The sequence below is a fragment of the Lethenteron reissneri genome, unplaced genomic scaffold, assembly GCF_015708825.2.
Source record: "Lethenteron reissneri isolate LAM-NWPU_2019-01 unplaced genomic scaffold, ASM1570882v1 scaffold_1930, whole genome shotgun sequence".
Classification (NCBI taxonomy): domain Eukaryota; kingdom Metazoa; phylum Chordata; class Hyperoartia; order Petromyzontiformes; family Petromyzontidae; genus Lethenteron; species Lethenteron reissneri.
The window spans coordinates 66,847-94,846 of record NW_026891697.1 but is presented as its reverse complement, the minus strand read 5'-3'; the positions used below and the strand labels follow the sequence as shown (position 1 = coordinate 94,846).

Below are 28,000 nucleotides of genomic sequence, written 5' to 3'. Positions count from 1 at the left end.
ACGTTCACTTGCCTGCAGTGGAGCTTCCCAGCTACAGGCGTGTTGTGATAAGATGATTAATAGACAAGACTCGCTATGGCTGCAACATTTTTTTATTTTGTTATTGCCTTGAGTTTTTGGCGACCAGCATTTGAACCCCATGGCCGGACCCCGGGGTCCCATAAGCCCCCGGCTCTTGCATAAATATTATAATATTACGTAAATAATATATTATGTAAATATTATATAAATAATACAAACTTTGCTCTGTCACCTGAAAACGACTCACCTGCAGTACCTCTATTTAAATACACTATCGAAACAATACTTTATACCCCTCTGTCAATCATCGTGTTTCTAAGTGTGGATTTGTAAACACTTTGTAAACAGTACATACAATAGTACGCGTTTTCAATGCGCTGTTCATATTGTAAACAAGCGTTTAAACCGATGTTACTCTATAGAGTAGTGGGTTGCCCCTCCTCTTATCCGCATTGCTACGAGCGGTATGTGGGGACTATGGCTGAACCGCAAAGAAACACAGACGCATACGGACAGGAGAATTATTATGAAACAGGAGGAATTAACGGTGCAGCGCATCTCATCTGTTAAATATCTGCAGGTAATAGGATTGTCATCGATTGATCCTGGCTGCAGACATTGGTAGGTCACAAATAATAATGACGATAAGAGCAATTTCACTGTATTATGCACAACGTGATGACACAAAGCACTTAAGTCGTGTCGGCAGTTTGAGCAGCTTTGGATACGACTCATGATCCTGCCCATACGCGAGCATGGCGTGCAGCATTGGCTTGTTCAGCTCTTCTGCGCATTCGTCCTCGCTGCTGCTGCTGCGCTTGGACACGACATGACAACAGAATGATCCGCGCTCGGCGGGTCGCGGCGTTTGTGTGCGCGGTGGGACGGAGTCGCCAAAAATTAATTGATTAATTACGATTTTGACGTACGGTTCATGTCTATAAAAATAGAAAATACAAGTGGTTTTGCACCAATGTTTTCTCATAGTAAAAAATGTATACCATTAGGTTTACATGCTCTAAAAACAGCCAATGCTTGCAATATACAGATTTCATAAAACAATATTTACAACCGTAAATACGTAAAAATCTGCACCTTAAAAGGCAACATTTTCCCAACACTAATTATTTAATACATGAGGCTTCTAAACCAATGTCTTACTCTCACTGAAAATATGGATCTTCTAGACCAGTGGTTCCCAACCTTTCCGGGCCCACGTTCACTGCCAACCCTCCAAAAAAACAAGAACTTGCAGTAAGAAAGATGGCTTTGTGTAACATCGTGGGGTCCTTAAATCGTTCTGCAGAGCAATCCCCACGGCCTTGTTGATTGCCATGGGCTATGGCTCATAGCCCATAGGTTCAACCACTCCTCTTGACCCACACCTCCCAATGGTAAACAGAGACGGTAGTCAATATGCAATCTCAAGGCACATCTGGAATTGCAGCGCATAGTGCTCGTAATAGACATTCAATAAAGAATGTACCAAACAGTCCCAGTGTGAGAACCTCTTGAGTCGTCAGACTCGTGCATTCTGTGGGCAATGCACACAGATTCTGGCCCCTTAACACCACACACACAACTCTTATTACACCACAACCACACTCCAATACCACCCCCTCTGGCTCACACTCGTACACAAGCAAACGCACACAGCTCACACACCCACTCAGGTTCACACACAGACACACAATGCTGACATTCAGTAGAGCAGGAAGGGGCTGTAGGGAATCTGCATGGAGCTCACGGGAGATGGAAGACAGCGGTGGTGCAGCCCAGGCGAGGAGAGACACAGACAGAGGGGAAGTCGGCAACGTCTGGAGTCTGGACGTGAGCAGGGTGAGTCTGCGGCGAAAGTGACCGGGCACTTTGGAGTTGAGGGTTCACGAATCACAGATTTGTGAGACTCCCCAGAACCCACTGGGCTATGAAGTGGGCGTTAATAAGCGACCAGACATTTGGAGGTTGACGGAGGGTTTTCCGGAGTGGAGAACACGTGGTGGGGAGTACATAGAGGTGAGAGGTGAGAGGAAGCGTAAAGTCTACGGAGGATCGTGTAGGCGGTGAGAGTGCGATCTCGCAGTCGATTGGGGACGGGATTGGGAGCCAGTGGCAGAATCTGAAGATTGGGATGATGAGATTTCACTTACACAAGTCGTGAGGTGAGGCAGCAGCGGTATTCTGGATCGTGTGGAATTTAGCATTCAGGGATTTGGAGCTGCCAGAGAGGAGGAGTTTGGAGAGTTAACGTTACGCAGGAAAAGATGACAAAGCCATGAAGATCTGGGAAAACAGATCTTCATGCCGGCCAGGGTGGTCATGGGGGAGCCGGTGATCACTTCAAGCGGCGACTGTCCCCACATCTCCATTTTCCTCTGTGGGTCCGGTCGTTATCATCGTCATCAGTGGAATCCCATTCTCCTCCTCATCACCGCGCACGTCTGCTTGCACATCGCCACTGAGGAACAAGAACAAAACACGAGTTTACAAACCGCACGGTGCCTGCACCCAGCAACACCTGGACACAGTTCATGAGGAATTGGCCCAGAGGCTCAGTGGTGCCAACTCGGCACCTCTGAGGACCCAGGCCAGCTTCCTGCGATCACGTTCATTATTGAGGAGCTGGGCTGGGGGATCCTGGTGCCTGGGCTCGAGGTAAAAAAAAAAAAATTTCTTTAAAACTGCTTTGTGCGTTTAGTTTGTTGTCCTTCCCCCGCACCTCCGGTTAGCTACGGTTTGCTACGTAGGGTGCGAAAGAAGTTCACACACGCGCTGTACATACCTGTGTGAGCCGGGGGAGCTCCTAGACGACCGACGGCGGTTCTGGATGAAGAGGACGGCAGCCACTGCTACCACGACCCCCACCACTGCCACCACTGCCACCACCGCTACCGCCACAATCCCCTTCGTGCCCAAGTGGGGACTTGCTGTGGGCGAGGTCTCCGCTGCCGCAGCGACAGTCGTGCCACTTGCACCGCCGTGCGGCTGTGGATCTGCAGAGACACGGACGGCGGTGTCAAGAACCTACACAGAGAGGGGGGCTCAACGAGACCCCCACTCGCACCCAGCACCACCACCCCACCCAGCGACTCAACACAGCTTCACGTGCATTGGAGAAATTCATGATGCAGGTCATACAGAAGAGATGCATGAAGGGGAACAGCACAAGCTCACCTTTCAAATCACGTGGCCAAACACAACCAAAGCCAAGACTTCTCTAATATTTGACAAACACGTCCTGGGCAATTGTAAAGTGCGTTTTAAAATGCGGCGACGTGGGCACACTCCCCTGCTTCCACGCTCACTCACCTTCAAACGCACTCAGCGTCACGATCAGTCGACTCGCGTTGACGAGTTTATAATCTAGCACAGAGTCCCTGGAGTTGTTGGGCAGCAAGAGGGAGCAGTCGCCCTTGGCCAGGTCTCCCACGAATGTTGCCAAGTCAGGTCGAAAATCCTCTTGGCGCGAGTCGTAGATCTGAAAGGAGAGGAACCACCAGCGGTCACCCCAACGTTGCTTAGTCAATTTTTTTTGCACGTGTGAAATTTGGCACGGGGCTTTTGATGAGGATCGCGCCAGCGATATGCTAATGTGTGTTGCACAACCTCCTCCACCTGTCGCTGGTAAAATAAATTAAGTAGTCATGTGAAGAGTGGTTCGTGCTTCACACCTGTGTGGACATGTTGATGACATCACACAGACTAATTGAAACTAAACGACCAGGTAAGGCCCACAGAGCTCTATAGCTCTCTTCTTTCAGACGCGACCTGGCTATCACAAATGATAGCTCAACAAAGTGGCTTATCATCACGTGGAAATGTACAGCAGCAGACAAATAATTTAAATAACGAGAGACTTCAGAAGACCACAGTCGTGGAGGCAGCGGTTCAAGAGTGCAAGCTGAGAAGGGAGGACATCGCAGGGAGAAGCAGACTGTGTGGGATTGTTAAAAACCTGGAAATGTCACTTATTAGCAAAAAGTGCACTTTGATTATTGCCTGCAGAAGTTACCAGATTCGATTCGTTGCTTGAGGATTTGGTGACTTTGAGGTTGATAGGACCCGTGCTGTTCGGCAGTAGAGAGAAGGAGCATCTCACAAGCACTGTCCCGACCAGACCCCCTGGCACAGCGATCGAAGCAGACAACACATCTACGCAAAGAGAGACAAGTCACACTTGTTACGGACATGGAGAGAGACTGGTCACATTGATTGCAGAGGTCGGATGCTTAGCATATACCCACTCGGGTCAGGGTAATGGTTGAACTCTGGGTTGGTGCCAGGATTGAGGTCCGAATTAGTGTCAGCGATAGTGTGCAGTTAGCGCGCTGCGCTACGAACCCAGCGACCCAAGTTCGATTCCCCCTCACGGCCAACACCAGTGTCAATTATCTGAACCGGTCTTGGGCCTCACGTAGGTCGGCTCAACCCCAAATAAATCTGCTGCTGTGTGTAAACATTTCCATTGGAGGGACAAAGGCGGCTTAAGCACTTGACTTGATGCCTCGGTGACATCGACTGGTGGGTGAGTCCTAGCAGCCCACTCACAGTGACTAGGAAATGTTTACTACCTCGCCTGGTATGCAGGAGGTCGTGGGTTCGATCCTAACCTTGACAGCTGCTGTATATTTGGAGTATGCATGTGCTCTCTCCTCGTGATTTTTTTCTCCAGGACTTCCGGTTTTTCCCTCCACATTCACAATGAAAACGCGTTTAGAGTATCTGACTGCTTTAATATATCCACGTGATAATAAACCACTTTGTTGAGCTATCATTTGTGATAGCCAGGTAGCTTCTGAGAGCGACATAGCTCAGTGGAGCCTTACCTGGTAAAATAAAAAAATGTATTTGGTATAAAAATGTAAATAGTTTCGCTAACTTACAACCACATCTGTCTCTGAATATAACCTCCCTGCGTCTGTGAGCGATTCTGAGTTACAGACCATCTTACAGTCTTTCCCGCTTCTAGGATCGTGAAGTCCCAGCTCCAGAAAATCTTTGACGATCTTATCGAGCCATAGATCCCCCCCCCGGACAAACCTCCGGTCATTTTTACACCCATGTCACCGTACGAGATGGATTTTGGCAAAACTTTGACCGTCCATCCCCACTTCTACGCGTGAAGATCACCGGCACATTGAGGGAGACAAAGTCAGGGTGAGGGTCCCCGGGTTCGGTTTGACTTCATCGTAGAGACACAATAAATGTCCTCAGGGTTGTCACTTAGAGGCCGACGTCACAGTCCCTGCTACAAAATAAACCCCAAACCACTGCCCACCCACCAGACCTGCAGGCCATGCTTCCACCCCCATATGGAAGACGCCGTGCCACCCGATTATGCACAACCCCTGCCAAGCTACGCCCTTGCCCCCCAAGTTGCCAGACCATTTCTCCCTGGATAGAAGCTCCCTGGACCAGTGGCGCCTTTAATCTTCTTCACTGCTGTCCCGATATGGAACTGCCTCCCTGATGAAAGCATTGTCGGCGAAATCACCGACTTGGGTCTTCCGGGCCTTCAAATGGCGAGCACGTGGTACATCTCCTAACTTCACCACACGCCTTGTACGGACTGAGTCTTTGAGCTGCATGAGTGAACCAATGATTATGCCGATTTGATGAAGTATGGCTGTCGTTCACAATTGCACCGCATACAAAAAGAGGACTGTAGGGTGTGAACGAATCGTGCGTCAACTTACGTGTGATGACAATGAACAGGACGGCGACTATGCAGGCGAACTTGCCCTCCATGTCCTCCTGGTGACAAAAAAAGAACGATTCACGAAGGGCTCGCGCAGCCGTTCCATTCACCTCCGTTCGGCGGAGGAGACGGGACCCCCTTTTGTTTGAAGCGCCGATGAGTCAGGGATCACGTGGTCTCGCGGGGCGGGGTCACGTGGTCTCGCGGGGCGGGGGTCACGTGGTCTCGCAGGGCGGGGTCACGTGGTCTCGCGGGGCGGGGTCACGTGGTCTCGCGGGGCGGGGTCACGTGGTCTCGCGGGGCGGGGTCGTCTCGCTTAGACGGGGGCCGGAGACGATCCGGCACAAATCGCTCGGTAAAGAAGCCACCGCGCTCAGGCACAGGACCCTCGTGTTCCCCGTTGACTCACTGCCAAGTTAAAAGTCGAGTTCGTTTCTGCCCCCAAAATGCTCCACTCTCGAACGACTTTTTTTCACGCGAGAAATACAAATTACTTCTTTCTTCTTGGTTCTTTCGGTAAAATCACGTAGAAGGGAAATAATAGAATAATAAAAATAAAACATAATAAAATAATTCTCACGACGTTTCGGCCACAACGCAAGCAGCCGTCCTCAGGTGGAGAACAGGTCTGTCGAAAAGACAGCGTCTGAATTATGTTATATTTTTATTATTTTATTATTTCCCTTCTACGTGACTTTACCGAAAGAACCAAGAAGATGAATCCCTGCAGTCACGAAAGTTTTAAATCGAAATTTACTTCTTTCTTGTTTTAAAATAAAGCAATTAAAAGTAAAATGTAAACACTTGCCGCACATGAAGAACCACAGCACAAGATCTCCCGTGATAGCATATGATAGAACCTCCTTACAGCCATATATTTTAAATCACTCTCACACTCTCCACTCAGTCACACAGCCCTCTCTCTCTCTCTAGAGTTGAAGCTTTCGTGACTGCAAGGATTCATACTCTTAGTTCTTTCGGTAACGTCACGTAGGTAAAAACATGAAATTTAAATTAATTAAATAAAACTGTGATTTTATTGTTTTATTTTATTAATTTTAATTTCATTTTATTACCTACGTGACTTTACCGAAAGAACTAAGAGTATATACTCTCTCTCTACACGTCACCCCGCCCCACTCGAGACAAAGATCCCCCGTGTAGCCTGTAACAGACTGTAGGGGCAAGTGCTGTTAGCGAGCCGCACCTATGAAGGCCGGCACGGCACACGAGGGGTGGGTGGCCAGCACCACGCCCAGCCACCTTCGTCTCACGAGCGGCGATGTGTGTGGTGTGTGTGAGTGCTGTGTGTGTGTGTGAGTGCTGTGTGTGTGTGTGCTGTGTGTGCGAGTGCTGTGTGTGTGTGCGAGTGCTGTGTGTGTGCGAGTGCTGTGTGTGTGCGAGTGCTGTGTGTGTGCGAGTGCTGTGTGAGTGCTGTGTGTGTGAGTGCTGTGTGGTGTGTGAGTGGTGTGTGAGTGCTGTGTGTGTGAGTGCTGTGTGTGTGAGTGCTGTGTGGTGTGTGAGTGCTGTGTGTGTGAGTGCTGTGTGTGTGTGTGAGTGCTGTGTGTGGTGTGTGTGAGTGATGTGTGTGGTGTGTGTGAGTGATGTGTGTGAGTGCTGTGTGTGAGTGCTGTGTGTGGTGTGTGTGAGTTATGTGTGCGAGTGCTGTGTGTGTGCGAGTGCTGTGTGTGTGCGAGTGCTGTGTGTGTGCGCGAGTGCTGTGTGTGTGCGCGAGTGCTGTGTGTGTGCGAGTGCTGTGTGTGCGAGTGCTGTGTGTGCGAGTGCTGTGTGTGCGAGTGCTGTGTGTGTGCGAGTGCTGTGTGTGTGCGCGAGTGCTGTGTGTGTGCGCGAGTGCTGTGTGTGTGCGCGAGTGCTGTGTGTGTGCGAGTGCTGTGTGTGCGAGTGCTGTATGTGTGAGTGCTGTGTGTGGTGTGTGTGCGAGTACTGTGTGTGGTGTGTGTGTGGTGTGTGTGCGAGTGCTGTGTGTGGTGTGTGTGTGGTGTGTGTGTGGTGTGTGTGTGGTGTGTGTGCGAGTGCTGTGTGTGGTGTGTGTGTGGTGTGTGTGTGAGTGCTGTGCGTGTGTGCTGTGTGTGTGAGTGTTGTGTGTGTGAGTGCTGTGTGTGTGTGTGGTGTGTGTGCGAGTGCTGTGTGTGGTGTGTGTGAATGCTGTGTGTGTGTGAGTGCTGTGTGTGGTGTGTGTGTGCGAGTGCTGTGTGTGGTGTGTGTGCGAGTACTGTGTGTGGTGTGTGTGTGGTGTGTGTGCGAGTGCTGTGTGTGGTGTGTGTGCGAGTGCTGTGTGTGGTGTGTGTGTGGTGTGTGTGTGAGTGCTGTGCGTGTGTGCTGTGTGTGTGAGTGTTGTGTGTGTGAGTGCTGTGTGTGTGTGTGGTGTGTGTGCGAGTGCTGTGTGTGGTGTGTGTGAATGCTGTGTGTGTGTGAGTGCTGTGTGAGTGTGTGCGTGCACTTTCCGTCACCGGCACATTTCACTGCTCCCCAGAGCAGGAGTTGCACCCAGATGTACTCTCGTTACAAGCGGCAGGGAACTTGTGGCAAGACGCATACCACTCACAAAGTCACACATAGACACACAGAGTGATAGACACAGCGTGATAGACACACAGTGATAAACACACAGACACACATAGACACACAGACACACACAGACACAGAGTGATAGACACAGACACACACAGACACAGAGTGATAGACACACAGACACACATAGACACAGAGTGATAGACACACAGACACACATAGACACAGAGTGATAGACACACAGACACACACAGACACAGAGTGATAGACACACAGACACACATAGACACACAGTGATAGACACACAGACACACATAGACACAGAGTGATAGACACACAGACACACATAGAAACAGAGTGATAGACACACAGACACACATAGAAACAGAGTGATAGACACACAGACACACATAGACACACAGTGATAGACACACAGACACACATAGACACAGTGATAGACACACAGTCACACATAGACACAGTGATAGACACACAGTCACACAGACACACAGTGATAGACACACAGTCACACAGACACACAGTGATAGACACACAGTCACACAGACACACAGTGATAGACACACAGTCACACAGACACACAGTGATAGACACACAGTCACACAGACACACAGTGATAGACACAAAGTCACACAGACACACAGTGATAGACACACAGTCACACAGACACACAGTGATAGACACACAGTCACACAGACACACAGTGATAGACACACAGTCACACAGACACACAGTGATAGACACACAGTCACACAGACACACAGTGATAGACACACAGTCACACAGACACACAGTGATAGACACACAGTCACACAGACACACAGTGATAGACACACAGTCACACAGACACACAGTGATAGACACACACAGACACAGAGTCACGCAGTGATAGACACACATATACACACAGTGATAGACACACAGTAATAGACACACAGTCACACAGACACACAGTGATAGACACACAGTCACACAGACACACAGTGATAGACACACAGTCACACAGACACACAGTGATAGACACAGTCACACAGACACACAGTGATAGACACACACAGACACAGAGTCACACAGTGATAGACACACAGTGATAGACACACAGTAATAGACACACAGTCACACAGACACAGAGTGATAGACACACATAGACACAGAGTGATAGACACACAGTCACACAGACACACAGTGATAGACACACAGAGTGAAAGACACACAGAGACAACGTCACACACTCACAAAGGTAAAGACACGAGGAGTCGATGAACCAAATGGAACCCCGAGAATTGCGGTCGGTACCCAGGGACGCAGTCTCCGTGAGCAGGGCGAGAGAGACAACCTCACCTCCTCTCAGCTGTGATGATGATGATGGGGGGGAAGAGCAGGACACCAATAACGCGACTGGGCGTCTCTCTCACCTGGCTGTGCTCGTCGCTTCTATGCGGCTCGGCGGGAAGCTGTAGCACCACGCCCCCTCGCCTCCCATTGGTCCGAGCGACCTCATTAATATTCAAATGACGGCACGTTCAGCCCGCTGATTGGTTGATTCTGCCGAGGTGCATTAACGTGTCTCTGGGTGTGGTGGGGGACCATGTGGCAATGGCTGCTGTGTGTGCCGCATTTTTCCCGCCAATTTTTTTTTATTACGACACGTGCACTATACGCGTATTATATTTCGATTTAAAGCTTTCGTGACTGCAGGGATTCATCTTCTTGGTTCTTTCGGTAAAGTCGCGTAGAAGGAAAATAATAAAAATATAACATAATAAAATAATTCTCACGACGTTTCGGCCACAACGCAAGCAGCCGTCCTCAGGTGAAGAACAGGGCTGTCAGGCGCTGTCTTTCCGACAGACCTGTACTTCACCTGAGGACGGCTGCTTGCGTTGTGGCCGAAACGTCGTGGGAATTATTTTATTATGTTTTATTTTTATTATTTTATTATTTCCCTTCTACGTGACTTTACCGAAAGAACCAAGAAGATGAATCCCTGCAGTCACGAAAGTTTTAAATCGAAATTTACTTCTTTCTTGTTTTAAAATAAAGCAATTAAACGTAAAATGTAAACACTTGCCGCACATGAAGAACCACAGCACAAGATCTCCCGTGATAGCATATGATATAACCTCCTTACAGCCATATATTTTAAATCACTCTCACACTCTCCACTCAGTCACACAGCCCTCTCTCTCTCTCTAGAGTTGAAGCTTTCGTGACTGCAAGGATTCATACTCTTAGTTCTTTCGGTAAAGTCACGTAGGTAAAAAAATGAAATTTAAATTAATAAAATAAAACAGTGATTTTATTGTTTTATTTTATTAAATTTAATTTCATTTTTTTACCTACGTGACTTTACTGAAAGAACTAAGAGTATATACTCTCTCTCTCTCTACACGTCACCCCCCCCCCCCCCCCCCCGAGACAAAGATCCCCCGTGTAGCCTGTAACAGACTGTAGGGGCAAGTGCTGTTAGCGAGCTGCACCTATGAAGGCCGACACGGCACACGAGGGGTGGGTGGCCAGCACCACGCCCAGCCACCTTCGTCTCACTAGTGGCGGTGTGTGTGAGTGCTGTGTGTGTGTGAGAGTGCTGTGTGTGTGCTGTGTGTGTGCTGTGTGTGCGAGTGCTGTGTGTGTGTAGTGTGTGTGTGTGAGAGAGTGCTGTGTGTGTGTGTGAGTGCTGTGTGTGTGTGAGAGTGCTGTGTGTGTGAGTGCTGTGTGTGCGAGTGCTGTGTGTGCGAGTGCTGTGTGTGCGAGTGCTGTGTGTGTGCGTGCTGTGTGTGAGTGCTGTGTGTGTGTGCTGTGTGTGTGTGCGAGTGCTGTGTGTGTGCGAGTGCTGTGTGTGTGCGAGTGATGTGTGTGAGTGCTGTGTGTGTGCGAGTGCTGTGTGTGAGTGCTGTGTGTGTGCGAGTGCTGTGTGTGTGCGAGTGATGTGTGTGAGTGCTGTGTGTGTGTGTGAGTGCTGTGTGTGTGAGAGAGTCCTGTGTGTGCGAGTGCTGTGTGTGGTGTGTGTGCGAGTGCTGTGTGTGGTGTGTGTGCGAGTGCTGTGTGTGGTGTGTGAGTGCTGTGTGTGTGTGAGTGCTGTGTGTGTGTGCCGTGGACTTTCCGTCACCGGCACATTTTACTGCTCCCCAGAGCAGGAGTTGCACCCAGATGTACTCTCGTTACAAGCGGCAGGGAACTTGTGGCAAGACGCATCCCACTCACACAGTCACACATAGACACAGAGTGATAGACACACAGACACACAGTGATAGACACACAGACACACAGACACACAGTGATAGACACACAGTCACACAGACACACAGTGATAGACACACAGTCACACAGACACACAGTGATAGACACACAGTCACACAGACACACAGTGATAGACACACAGTCACACAGACACACAGTGATAGACACACAGTCACACAGACACACAGTGATAGACACACAGTCACACAGACACACAGTGATAGACACACAGTCACACAGACACACAGTGATAGACACACAGTCACACAGACACACAGTGATAGACACACAGTCACACAGACACACAGTGATAGACACACAGTCACACAGACACACAGTGATAGACACACAGTCACACAGACACACAGTGATAGACACACAGTCACACAGTGATAGACACACAGTCACACACACAGTCACACAGTCACACAGTGATAGACACACAGTCACACACACAGTCACACAGACACACAGTGATAGACACACAGTCACACAGATACACAGTGATAGACACACAGTCACACAGACACACAGTGATAGACACACACAGACACAGAGTCACACAGTGATAGACACACACAGACACAGAGTCACACAGTGATAGACACACACAGACACAGAGTCACACAGTGATAGACACACACAGACACAGAGTCACACAGTGATAGACACACACAGACACAGAGTCACACAGTGATAGACACACATAGACACACAGTGATAGACACACAGTGATAGACACACATAGACACACAGTGATAGACACACAGTCACAGAGTGATAGACACTGTGGTGCCACAGCGACGGGGCCGCTCTGCCGAGCCAGGGAGCCGCCCGGCTTCCCCCACCGCACTGCCCCCCATCCCCCCCCCCACATAAGCACACACCCGCACGCATTCCCCCCCCCCCCCATAGAGCTGGAAGGGAAGGTTACCTGATCGACCGGTTTTTATCCGAGAGACCCTTATCGGGATTAATTCTCACGGTTTCCGGCGATCAGGGAATTGGATGACCTCCCCCGTGCTACGTGGCACCGCGGCGCTGCGGCCGGCCTTAATATGGTGTGGTCGCGGCGTGGGGCATTCGGCCACCGCGGTTGAGGCGCATTTCCCCCCACACACGCGAGTATCGACGGGGCAGGCAGAGGGAATAAGCATTGTGATGGAGGAGCTTCATTAGAAAACACGCAGGCACCATTATTAGGGGAGTTAAAGGAGAAGGCTATTAGTATGAATAACCTGGAGAGCGGGGTCACGCGGGCAGCCGTGCACAAATTCCCACGGCGCGCCTTTGTGATGGACACCGCCGCATGAACCTCGATGATGGGGGCCTGCGTGAGAAAAGGATTGATTGGAATTTGCGCCGTGCAGGTCGCTCATTGATTAGCGGAACAAAGGCACCGCGGAGCTGCCTGGCCCGGGCGAGGGGGGCGCGTGCCATTGTTTGGAGTTCACGCCGCGCGGACAAAGGATTAATTAGCATAGCGAAGGCGCACGGTGCGTGGGAAGGGGGTAGGGGTCCGGGAATCAGGATAAATGGGGAGCGCAAAGGGGAAATCGCTCTCTGACTCCAGCGCCAGGCGACCAGACGCAGCTCCAGCCAGCGACCCGGACGTCCGTGCGACGGACCGAGGCACGCGGTTAGCACAAGGATCAGCGGACCGCCGTGGACACTTAAAAGTGAGTAAGAAGGTGAATAAGAATCATAGCGGATACATCGGGAATAGGTATAGAGGTATCAGCGTAGGCCAGCCTCGTCGACTCACTGATTGAACATTAGTTACCAGGTAATAAATCATTAATAGCGAAGCGTGGTCTCGCGTGATCTTGTCGTGCAGTGTGAGCGTGTGGGAACGCGTGTGGTACTGTGTGTGCGTAAGCTCGCGGCGTGCGTAATAGGCGTACCCCAGGTGCGCGATCATAACGTGAGCGGCCAGCAGGCGGCGAGCGCTGCGCAGAGCGGCGCAAGAGGGGTATCGCGTGTGGAGCTGTATGCGTGTGTGCGCGCACGTTCACTACGTGTATGATACAGGTGCGCGATCGTAACGCGAGTGGTCAGTGTTGAGTGAGTGCCGCGCAGAGCTGTGTGTGGGTGTGCGCGTACGTAATTAACCATGCCTGCTACGCGGACCCGCGGTGGAGGGGAATCCTCGGGCGACGGCTCCCACACCACGGGTGAGGAACCTAGCAGCGGGGGGGCGATTGATGATGCTAGCCCGGCCGTTAGCATTATCGAGGGAGGGATCTCGGGGGCTAGCGACCCCCACAACACACACAGACACAGAGTCACACAGTGATAGACACACATAGACACACAGTGATAGACACACAGTCACACAGACACAGAGTGATAGACACACATAGATACAGAGTGATAGACACACAGTCACACATAGACACACATAGACACACATAGACACACATAGACACACAGCGTGATAGACACACAGAGACAACGTCACACACTCACAAAGGTAAAGACACGAGGAGTCGATGAACCAAATGGAACCCCGAGAATTGCGGTGGGTACCCAGTGACGCAGTCTCCGTGAGCAGGGCGAGAGAGACAACCTCGCCTCCTCTCAGCTGTGATGATGATGATGGGGGGGAAGAGCAGGACACCAATAACGCGACTGGGCGTCTCTCTCACCTGGCTGTGCTCATCGCTTTTATGCGGCTCGGCGGGAAGCTGTAGCACCACGCCCCCTCGCCTCCCATTGGTCCGAGCGACCTCATTAATATTCACATGACGGCACGTTCAGCCCGCTGATTGGTTGATTCCGCCGAGGTGCATTAACGTGTCTCTGGGTGGGGTGGGGGACCATGTGGCAATGGCTGCTGTGTGTGCCGCATTTTTCCCGCCAAATTTTTTTTATTACTACACGTGCACTATACGCGTATTATATTTCGATTTAAAGCTTTCGTGACTGCAGGGATTCATCTTCTTGGTTCTTTCGGTAAAGTCGCGTAGAAGGAAAATAATAAAAATATAACATAATAAAATAATTCTCACGACGTTTCGGCCACAACGCAAGCAGCCGTCCTCAGGTGAAGAACAGGGCTGTCAGACGCTGTCTTTCCGACAGACCTGTTCTTCACCTGAGGACGGCTGCTTGCGTTGTGGCCGAAACGTTGTGGGAATTATTTTATTATGTTTTCTTTTTATTATTTTATTATTTCCCTTCTACGTGACTTTACCGAAAGAACCAAGAAGATGAATCCCTGCAGTCACGAAAGTTTTAAATCGAAATTTACTTCTTGTTTTAAAATAAAGCAATTAAACGTAAAATGTAAACACTTGCCGCACATGAAGAACCACAGCACAAGATCTCCCGTGATAGCATATGATATAACCTCCTTACAGCCATATATTTTAAATCACTCTCACACTCTCCACTCAGTCACACAGCCCTCTCTCTCTCTCTCTAGAGTTGAAGCTTTCGTGACTGCAAGGATTCATACTCTTAGTTCTTTCGGTAAAGTCACGTAGGTAAAAAAATGAAATTTAAATTAATAAAATAAAACAGTGATTTTATTGTTTTATTTTATTAATTTTAATTTCATTTTTTTACCTACGTGACTTTACGGAAAGAACTAAGAGTATATTCTCTCTCTACACGTCACCCCCCCACCCCCCGAGACAAAGATCCCCCGTGTAGCCTGTAACAGACTGTAGGGGCAAGTGCTGTTCGCGAGCTGCACCTATGAAGGCCGGCACGGCACACGAGGGGTGGGTGGCCAGCACCACGCCCAGACACATTCGTCTCACTAGTGGCGATGTGTGTGTGTGAGTGCTGTGTGTGTGTGTAGTGTGTGTGTGTGAGTGCTGTGTGTGTGTGCGAGTGCTGTGTGTGTGAGTGCTGTGTGTGTGTGTGAGTGCTGTATGTGTGTGTGTGAGTGCTGTGTGTGGTGTGTGAGTGCTGTGTGTGGTGTGTGAGTGCTGTGTGTGAGTGCTATGTGGTGTGTGTGAGTGCTGTGTGTGCGAGTGCTGTGTGTGTGTGTGAGTGCTGTGTGTGTGTGTGAGTGCTGTGTGTGCGAGTGCTGTGTGTGGTGTGTGCGAGTGCTGTGTGTGCGAGTGCTGTGTGTGCGAGTGCTGTGTGTGTGTGCGGTGTGCGAGTGCTGTGTGTGGTGTGTGTGAGTGTTGTGTGTGAGTGCTGTGTGTGAGTGCTGTGTGTGGTGTGTGTGAGTGCTGTGTGTGAGTGCTGTGTGTGGGTGCTGTGTGTGGTGTGTGTGAGTGCTGTGTGTGTGTGCGATTGCTGTGGACTTTCCGTCACCGGCACATTTCACTGCTCCCCAGAGCAGGAGTTGCACCCAGATGTACTCTCGTTACAAGCGGCAGGGAACTTGTGGCAAGACGCATCCCACTCACACAGTCACACATAGACACAGAGATAGACACACAGACACACAGACACACAGAGATAGACACACAGACACACAGTCACACAGACACATAGACACATCGATAGACACACAGACACACAGTGATAGACACACAGACACACAGTGATAGACACACAGACACAAACAGAGTGATAGACACAGAGATAGACACACAGACACAAACAGAGTGATAGACACACAGTCACACATAGACACATAGACACAGCGATAGACACACAGACACACAGTGATAGACACACAGACACAAACAGAGTGATAGACACAGAGATAGACACACAGACACACAGTGATAGACACACAGACACAAACAGAGTGATAGACACACAGACACACATAGACACACAGAGTGATAGACACACAGTCACGCATAGACACAAACAGAGTGATAGACACAGTCACACAGTCACACAGACACAGTGAGACACATAGACACACAGTGATAGACACACAGTAATAGACACACAGTGATAGACACACAGTGATAGACACACAGTGATAGACACAGTCACACAGTCACACAGACATACATTGACACGGAGTGATAGACACACAGACACACAGTCACACATAGACACACAGAGTGATAGACACACAGACACACAGTCACACATTGACACAGAGTGATAGACACACAGACACACAGTCATACATAGACACAGAGATAGACACACAGACACAGAGTGATAGACACACAGACACACAGTCACACATAGACACAGAGATAGACACACAGACACACACAGAGTGATAGACACACAGAGTGATAGACACACAGACACACATAGACACACAAAGTGATAGACACACAGACACACATAGACACACAGAGTGATAGACACACAGTCACACAGACACACAGAGTGATAGACACACAGTCACACAGACACACAGAGTGATAGACACACAGTCACACAGTCACACAGACACACAGTGAGACACATAGACACACAGTGATAGACACACAGTAATAGACACACAGTGATAGACACACAGTCACACAGACATACATTGACACAGAGTGAGACACACAGTCACACATAGACACAGAGATAGACACACAGTCACACATAGACACAGAGATAGACACACAGACAAACAGAGTGATAGACACACAGACACACAGTCACACATTGACACACAGAGTGATAGACACAGTCACACAGACACACATAGACACACAGAGTGATAGACACACAGTCACACAGTCACACAGACACACAGTGAGACACATAGACACACAGTGATAGACACACAGTAATAGACACACAGTGATAGACACACAGTCACACAGACATACATTGACACAGAGTGATAGACACACAGTCACACAGTCACACATAGACACAGAGATAGACACACAGTCACACATAGACACACAGAGTGATAGACACACAGTCACACATAGACACACAGAGTGATAGACACACAGTCACACATAGACACACAGAGTGATAGACACACAGTCACACAGTCACACAGACACACAGTGAGACACATAGACACACAGTGATAGACACACAGTAATAGACACACAGTGATAGACACACAGTCACACAGACATACATTGACACAGAGTGATAGACACACAGTCACACAGTCACACATAGACACAGAGATAGACACACAGTCACACATAGACACACAGAGTGATAGACACAGTCACACAGACACACAGTGATAGACACACAGTCACACAGACACACAGTGATAGACACACAGTCACACAGACACACAGTGATAGACACACAGTCACACAGACACACAGTGATAGACACACAGTCACACAGACACACAGTGATAGACACACAGTCACACAGTGATAGACACACAGTCACACACACAGTCACACAGTCACACAGTGATAGACACACAGTCACACACACAGTCACACAGACACACAGTGATAGACACACAGTCACACAGATACACAGTGATAGACACACAGTCACACAGACACACAGTGATAGACACACACAGACACAGAGTCACACAGTGATAGACACACACAGACACAGAGTCACACAGTGATAGACACACACAGACACAGAGTCACACAGTGATAGACACACACAGACACAGAGTCACACAGTGATAGACACACACAGACACAGAGTCACACAGTGATAGACACACATAGACACACAGTGATAGACACACAGTGATAGACACACATAGACACACAGTGATAGACACACAGTCACAGAGTGATAGACACTGTGGTGCCACAGCGACGGGGCCGCTCTGCCGAGCCAGGGAGCCGCCCGGCTTCCCCCCCCGCACTGCCCCCCATCACCCCCCCCACATAAGCACACACCCGCACGCATTCCCCCCCCCCCCCCATAGAGCTGGAAGGGAAGGTTACCTGATCGACCGGTTTTTATCCGAGAGACCCTTATCGGGATTAATTCTCACGGTTTCCGGCGATCAGGGAATTGGATGACCTCCCCCGTGCTACGTGGCACCGCGGCGCTGCGGCCGGCCTTAATATGGTGTGGTCGCGGCGTGGGGCATTCGGCCACCGCGGTTGAGGCGCATTTCCCCCCACACACGCGAGTATCGACGGGGCAGGCAGAGGGAATAAGCATTGTGATGGAGGAGCTTCATTAGAAAACACGCAGGCACCATTATTAGGGGAGTTAAAGGAGAAGGCTATTAGTATGAATAACCTGGAGAGCGGGGTCACGCGGGCAGCCGTGCACAAATTCCCACGGCGCGCCTTTGTGATGGACACCGCCGCATGAACCTCGATGATGGGGGCCTGCGTGAGAAAAGGATTGATTGGAATTTGCGCCGTGCAGGTCGCTCATTGATTAGCGGAACAAAGGCACCGCGGAGCTGCCTGGCCCGGGCGAGGGGGGCGCGTGCCATTGTTTGGAGTTCACGCCGCGCGGACAAAGGATTAATTAGCATAGCGAAGGCGCACGGTGCGTGGGAAGGGGGTAGGGGTCCGGGAATCAGGATAAATGGGGAGCGCAAAGGGGAAATCGCTCTCTGACTCCAGCGCCAGGCGACCAGACGCAGCTCCAGCCAGCGACCCGGACGTCCGTGCGACGGACCGAGGCACGCGGTTAGCACAAGGATCAGCGGACCGCCGTGGACACTTAAAAGTGAGTAAGAAGGTGAATAAGAATCATAGCGGATACATCGGGAATAGGTATAGAGGTATCAGCGTAGGCCAGCCTCGTCGACTCACTGATTGAACATTAGTTACCAGGTAATAAATCATTAATAGCGAAGCGTGGTCTCGCGTGATCTTGTCGTGCAGTGTGAGCGTGTGGGAACGCGTGTGGTACTGTGTGTGCGTAAGCTCGCGGCGTGCGTAATAGGCGTACCCCAGGTGCGCGATCATAACGTGAGCGGCCAGCAGGCGGCGAGCGCTGCGCAGAGCGGCGCAAGAGGGGTATCGCGTGTGGAGCTGTATGCGTGTGTGCGCGCACGTTCACTACGTGTATGATACAGGTGCGCGATCGTAACGCGAGTGGTCAGTGTTGAGTGAGTGCCGCGCAGAGCTGTGTGTGGGTGTGCGCGTACGTAATTAACCATGCCTGCTACGCGGACCCGCGGTGGAGGGGAATCCTCGGGCGACGGCTCCCACACCACGGGTGAGGAACCTAGCAGCGGGGGGGCGATTGATGATGCTAGCCCGGCCGTTAGCATTATCGAGGGAGGGATCTCGGGGGCTAGCGACCCCCACAACACACACAGACACAGAGTCACACAGTGATAGACACACATAGACACACAGTGATAGACACACAGTCACACAGACACAGAGTGATAGACACACATAGATACAGAGTGATAGACACACAGTCACACATAGACACACATAGACACACATAGACACACATAGACACACAGCGTGATAGACACACAGAGACAACGTCACACACTCACAAAGGTAAAGACACGAGGAGTCGATGAACCAAATGGAACCCCGAGAATTGCGGTGGGTACCCAGTGACGCAGTCTCCGTGAGCAGGGCGAGAGAGACAACCTCGCCTCCTCTCAGCTGTGATGATGATGATGGGGGGGAAGAGCAGGACACCAATAACGCGACTGGGCGTCTCTCTCACCTGGCTGTGCTCATCGCTTTTATGCGGCTCGGCGGGAAGCTGTAGCACCACGCCCCCTCGCCTCCCATTGGTCCGAGCGACCTCATTAATATTCACATGACGGCACGTTCAGCCCGCTGATTGGTTGATTCCGCCGAGGTGCATTAACGTGTCTCTGGGTGGGGTGGGGGACCATGTGGCAATGGCTGCTGTGTGTGCCGCATTTTTCCCGCCAAATTTTTTTTATTACTACACGTGCACTATACGCGTATTATATTTCGATTTAAAGCTTTCGTGACTGCAGGGATTCATCTTCTTGGTTCTTTCGGTAAAGTCGCGTAGAAGGAAAATAATAAAAATATAACATAATAAAATAATTCTCACGACGTTTCGGCCACAACGCAAGCAGCCGTCCTCAGGTGAAGAACAGGGCTGTCAGACGCTGTCTTTCCGACAGACCTGTTCTTCACCTGAGGACGGCTGCTTGCGTTGTGGCCGAAACGTTGTGGGAATTATTTTATTATGTTTTCTTTTTATTATTTTATTATTTCCCTTCTACGTGACTTTACCGAAAGAACCAAGAAGATGAATCCCTGCAGTCACGAAAGTTTTAAATCGAAATTTACTTCTTGTTTTAAAATAAAGCAATTAAACGTAAAATGTAAACACTTGCCGCACATGAAGAACCACAGCACAAGATCTCCCGTGATAGCATATGATATAACCTCCTTACAGCCATATATTTTAAATCACTCTCACACTCTCCACTCAGTCACACAGCCCTCTCTCTCTCTCTCTAGAGTTGAAGCTTTCGTGACTGCAAGGATTCATACTCTTAGTTCTTTCGGTAAAGTCACGTAGGTAAAAAAATGAAATTTAAATTAATAAAATAAAACAGTGATTTTATTGTTTTATTTTATTAATTTTAATTTCATTTTTTTACCTACGTGACTTTACGGAAAGAACTAAGAGTATATTCTCTCTCTACACGTCACCCCCCCACCCCCCGAGACAAAGATCCCCCGTGTAGCCTGTAACAGACTGTAGGGGCAAGTGCTGTTCGCGAGCTGCACCTATGAAGGCCGGCACGGCACACGAGGGGTGGGTGGCCAGCACCACGCCCAGACACATTCGTCTCACTAGTGGCGATGTGTGTGTGTGAGTGCTGTGTGTGTGTGTAGTGTGTGTGTGTGAGTGCTGTGTGTGTGTGCGAGTGCTGTGTGTGTGAGTGCTGTGTGTGTGTGTGAGTGCTGTATGTGTGTGTGTGAGTGCTGTGTGTGGTGTGTGAGTGCTGTGTGTGGTGTGTGAGTGCTGTGTGTGAGTGCTATGTGGTGTGTGTGAGTGCTGTGTGTGCGAGTGCTGTGTGTGTGTGTGAGTGCTGTGTGTGTGTGTGAGTGCTGTGTGTGCGAGTGCTGTGTGTGGTGTGTGCGAGTGCTGTGTGTGTGAGTGCTGTGTGTGCGAGTGCTGTGTGTGTGTGCGGTGTGCGAGTGCTGTGTGTGGTGTGTGTGAGTGTTGTGTGTGAGTGCTGTGTGTGAGTGCTGTGTGTGGTGTGTGTGAGTGCTGTGTGTGAGTGCTGTGTGTGGGTGCTGTGTGTGGTGTGTGTGAGTGCTGTGTGTGTGTGCGATTGCTGTGGACTTTCCGTCACCGGCACATTTCACTGCTCCCCAGAGCAGGAGTTGCACCCAGATGTACTCTCGTTACAAGCGGCAGGGAACTTGTGGCAAGACGCATCCCACTCACACAGTCACACATAGACACAGAGATAGACACACAGACACACAGACACACAGAGATAGACACACAGACACACAGTCACACAGACACATAGACACATCGATAGACACACAGACACACAGTGATAGACACACAGACACACAGTGATAGACACACAGACACAAACAGAGTGATAGACACAGAGATAGACACACAGACACAAACAGAGTGATAGACACACAGTCACACATAGACACATAGACACAGCGATAGACACACAGACACAAACAGAGTGATAGACACAGAGATAGACACACAGACACACAGTGATAGACACACAGACACAAACAGAGTGATAGACACACAGACACACATAGACACACAGAGTGATAGACACACAGTCACGCATAGACACAAACAGAGTGATAGACACAGTCACACAGTCACACAGACACAGTGAGACACATAGACACACAGTGATAGACACACAGTAATAGACACACAGTGATAGACACACAGTGATAGACACACAGTGATAGACACACAGTCACACATTGACACGGAGTGATAGACACACAGACACACAGTCACACATAGACACACAGAGTGATAGACACACAGACACACAGTCACACATTGACACAGAGTGATAGACACACAGACACACAGTCATACATAGACACAGAGATAGACACACAGACACAGAGTGATAGACACACAGACACACAGTCACACATAGACACAGAGATAGACACACAGACACACACAGAGTGATAGACACACAGACACACATAGACACACAAAGTGATAGACACACAGACACACATAGACACACAGAGTGATAGACACACAGTCACACAGACACACAGAGTGATAGACACACAGTCACACAGACACACAGAGTGATAGACACACAGTCACACAGTCACACAGACACACAGTGAGACACATAGACACACAGTGATAGACACACAGTAATAGACACACAGTGATAGACACACAGTCACACAGACATACATTGACACAGAGTGAGACACACAGTCACACATAGACACAGAGATAGACACACAGTCACACATAGACACAGAGATAGACACACAGACAAACAGAGTGATAGACACACAGACACACAGTCACACATTGACACACAGAGTGATAGACACAGTCACACAGACACACATAGACACACAGAGTGATAGACACACAGTCACACAGTCACACAGACACACAGTGAGACACATAGACACACAGTGATAGACACACAGTAATAGACACACAGTGATAGACACACAGTCACACAGACATACATTGACACAGAGTGATAGACACACAGTCACACAGTCACACATAGACACAGAGATAGACACACAGTCACACATAGACACACAGAGTGATAGACACACAGTCACACAGACACACAGTGAGACACATAGACACACAGTGATAGACACACAGTAATAGACACACAGTGATAGACACCCAGTCACACAGACATACATTGACACAGAGTGATAGACACACAGTCACACAGTCATACATAGACACAGAGTGATAGACACACAGACACAGAGTGATAGACACACAGACACACAGTCACACATAGACACAGAGATAGACACACAGTCACACATTGACACACAGTGATAGACACACAGAGTGATAGACACACCGTCACACATAGACACAGAGTGATAGACACACAGTCACACATAGACACACAGTGTGATAGACACACAGTCACACATAGACACACAGTGTGATAGACACAGAGTGATAGACACACAGTCACACAGACACACAGTGTGATAGACACAGAGTGATAGACACACAGTCACACATAGACACACAGTGTGATAGACACAGAGTGATAGACACACAGACACAGAGTGATAGACACACAGACACAGAGTGATAGACACACAGACACAGAGTGATAGACACACAGACACAGAGTGATAGACACACACACACAGAGTGATAGACACACACACACAGAGTGATAGACACAGACAGAGTGATAGACCCACACAGAGTGATAGACACAGAGTGATAGACACACAGACACAGAGTGATAGACACACAGACACAGAGTGATAGACACACACACAGAGTGATAGACACACAGACACACAGTGATAGACACACACAGAGTGATAGACACACACACAGTGATAGACACACACACAGTGATAGACACACACACAGTGATAGACACACAGAGTGATAGACACACACACAGTGATAGACACACAGAGTGATAGACACACACACAGTGATAGACACACAGAGTGATAGACACACACACAGTGATAGACACACAGAGTGATAGACACACACACAGTGATAGACACACAGAGTGATAGACACACACACAGTGATAGACACACACACAGTGATAGACACACAGAGTGATAGACACACAGAGTGATAGACACACAGAGTGATAGACACACACACAGACACAGACACACACACACAGAGTGATAGACACACAGAGTGATAGACACACAGAGTGATAGACACACACACAGACACACACACACAGAGTGATAGACACACACACAGACACAGAGTGATAGACACACACAGACACAGAGTGATAGACACACAGTCACACACAGACACAGAGTGATAGACACACAGTCACACATAGACACAGAGTGATAGACACACAGTCACACAGACACAGAGTGATAGACACACATAGACACAGACACAGAGTGATAGACACACATAGACACAGACACAGAGTGATAGACACACATAGACACAGACACAGAGTGATAGACACACATAGACACAGACACAGAGTGATACACACATAGACACAGACACAGAGTGATAGACACACATAGACACAGACACAGAGTGATAGACACACAGTCACACAGACACAGAGTGATAGACACACATAGACACAGACACAGAGTGATAGACACACATAGACACAGACACAGAGTGATAGACACACATAGACACAGAGTCACACAGTGATAGACACACAGTCACACATAGACACAGAGATAGACACACAGACACACAGTCACACATAGACACAGAGTGATAGACACACAGTCACACAGTCACACGTAGACACAGAGTGATAGACACACAGTCACACAGACACAGAGTGATAGACACACATAGACACAGACACAGAGTGATAGACACACATAGACACACAGTCACACATAGACACAGAGATAGACACACAGACACACAGTCACACATAGACACAGAGTGATAGACACACAAATACACAGAGTCACACATTGACACACAGTGATAGACACACATAGTCACAGAGTCACACAGTGATAGACACACAGTCACACAGACACACAGTGATAGACACACAGTCACACAGACACACAGTGATAGACACACAGTGATAGACACACAGTCACACAGTGATAGACACACAGTCACACAGACACACAGTCACAGACACAGTCACACAGACACACAGTGATAGACACACAGTCACACAGACACACAGTGATAGACACACAGTCACACAGACACACAGTGATAGACACACAGTCACACAGTCACAGTCACACAGACACACAGTGATAGACACACCGTCACACAGACACACAGTGATAGACACACAGTCACACAGACACACAGTGATAGACACACAGTCACACAGACACACAGTGATAGACACACAGTCACACAGACACACAGTGATAGACACACAGTCACACAGACACACAGTGATAGACACACAGTCACACAGACACACAGTGATAGACACACAGTCACACAGACACACAGTGATAGACACACAGTCACAAAGACACACAGTGATAGACACACAGTCACACAGACACACAGTGATAGACACACAGTCACACAGACACACAGTGATAGACACACAGTCACACAGACACACAGTGATAGACACACAGTCACACAGACACACAGTGATAGACACACAGTCACACAGACACACAGTGATAGACACACAGTCACACAGTGATAGACACACAGTCACACAGACACACAGTGATAGACACACAGTCACACAGACACACAGTGATAGACACACAGTCACACAGACACACAGTGATAGACACACAGTCACACAGACACACAGTGATAGACACACAGTCACACAGACACACAGTGATAGACACACAGTCACACAGACACACAGTGATAGACACACAGTCACACAGACACACAGTGATAGACACACAGTCACACAGACACACAGTGATAGACACACAGTCACACAGACACACAGTGATAGACACACAGTCACACAGACACACAGTGATAGACACACACAAACACAGAGTCACACAGTGATACACACACAGACACAGTCACACAGTGATACACACACAGACACAGTCGCACAGTGATAGACACACATAGACACAGAGTCACACAGTGATAGACACACAGTCACACAGACACACAGTGATAGACACACACAGTCACACAGACACACAGTGATAGACACACACAAACACAGAGTCACACAGTGATACACACACAGACACAGTCAAACAGTGATACACACACAGACACAGACACACAGTGATAGACACACAGTCACACAGACACACAGTGATAGACACACAGTCACACAGACACACAGTGATAGACACACACAGACACACAGACACACAGTGATAGACACACACAGACACAGAGTCACACAGTGATAGACACACACAGACACAGAGTCACACAGTGATAGACACACACAGACACAGAGTCACACAGTGATAGACACACACAGACACAGAGTCACACAGTGATAGACACACACAGACACAGTCACACAGTGATAGACACACACAGACACAGTCACACAGTGATAGACACACACAGACACAGTCACACAGTGATAGACACACACAGACACAGAGTCACACAGTGATAGACACACACAGACACAGAGTCACACAGTGATAGACACACACAGACACAGAGTCACACAGTGATAGACACACATAGACACAGAGTCACACAGTGATAGACACACATAGACACACAGTGATAGACACACAGTAATAGACACAGTTACACAGTGATAGACACACAGTCACACAGACACACAGACACACAGTGATAGACACACAGACACACAGTGATAGACACACAGTCACACAGACACACAGACACACAGTGATAGACACACAGACACACAGTGATAGACACACAGTCACACAGTCACACAGACACACAGTGATAGACACACAGTCACACAGTCACACAGACACACAGTGATAGACACACAGTCACACAGACACACAGTGATAGACACACAGTCACAGACACACGGTAATAGACACACAGTCACACAGACACACAGTGATAGACACACAGTCACACAGACACACAGTGATAGACACACAGTCACACAGACACACAGTGATAGACACACAGTCACACAGACACACAGTGATAGACACACAGTCACACAGACACACAGTGATAGACACACAGTCACACAGACACACAGTGATAGACACACAGTCACAGACACACGGTAATAGACACACAGTCACACAGACACAGAGTGATAGACACACAGTCACACAAACACAGAGTGATAGACACAGAGTCACACAGACACAGTCACACAGACACACAGTGATAGACACACAGACACACAGTGATAGACACACAGTCACACAGACACACAGTGATAGACACACAGTCACAGACACACGGTAATAGACACACAGTCACACAGACACACAGTGATAGACACACAGTCACACAGACACACAGTGATAGACACACAGTCACACAGACACACAGTGATAGACACACAGTCACACAGACACACAGTGATAGACACACAGTCACACAGACACACAGTGATAGACACACAGTCACAGACACACGGTAATAGACACACAGTCACACAGACACAGAGTGATAGACACACAGTCACACAAACACAGAGTGATAGACACAGAGTCACACAGACACAGTCACACAGACACACAGTGATAGACACACAGTCACACAGACACAGAGTGATAGACACACAGTCACAAACAGAGTGACAGACACACATAGACAAAGTGATAAGACACACAGACACACATAGACACACAGCGTGACAGACACACAGAGACAACGTCACACACTCACAAAGGTAAAGACACGAGAAGTCGATGAACCAAATGGAACCCCGAGAATCGCGGTCGGTACCCAGTGACGCAGTCTCCGTGAGCAGGGCGAGAGAGACAACCTCACCTCCTCAGCTGTGATGATGATGATGGGGGGGAAGAGCAGGACACCAATAACGCGACTGGGCGTCTCCCTCACCTGGATGTGCTCGTCGCT

General features: G+C 49.1%; 2 protein-coding genes across 2 annotated transcripts in view; one reads left to right on the top strand and one right to left on the bottom strand.

The window, feature by feature from the left end:
- LOC133339586 (uncharacterized) overlaps positions 1 to 28,000 on the top strand; it is a 111,083-nt gene that overhangs the window by 47,649 nt on the left and 35,434 nt on the right. The window lies entirely within an intron of this gene.
- On the bottom strand, positions 175 to 27,989 carry LOC133339590 (uncharacterized). The gene is made up of 6 exons (XM_061547708.1): positions 27,911 to 27,989; positions 5,718 to 5,775; positions 4,034 to 4,173; positions 3,331 to 3,499; positions 2,804 to 3,014; positions 175 to 2,479 (listed from the first exon to the last, which is right to left on the bottom strand). The coding sequence occupies exons 2-6, from the start codon at positions 5,767 to 5,769 to the stop codon at positions 2,362 to 2,364; spliced, it is 690 nt and encodes a 229-aa protein (XP_061403692.1). The 5' UTR covers positions 5,770 to 5,775; positions 27,911 to 27,989; the 3' UTR covers positions 175 to 2,361.

Bases quoted from the DNA above. Each gene is read 5' to 3' on its own strand.
- LOC133339590 (XM_061547708.1), bottom strand. From the start codon at position 5,769: ATGGAGGGCAAGTTCGCCTGCATAGTCGCCGTCCTGTTCATTGTCATC. The intron at 3,500-4,033 runs GTAACTTCTGCA...CTCTCCTTTCAG, and splicing joins CAAGCAACGAATCGAATCTG to ATCTACGACTCGCGCCAAGA. The intron at 2,480-2,803 runs GTATGTACAGCG...CTTGTTCCTCAG, and splicing joins AGCTCCCCCGGCTCACACAG to TGGCGATGTGCAAGCAGACG.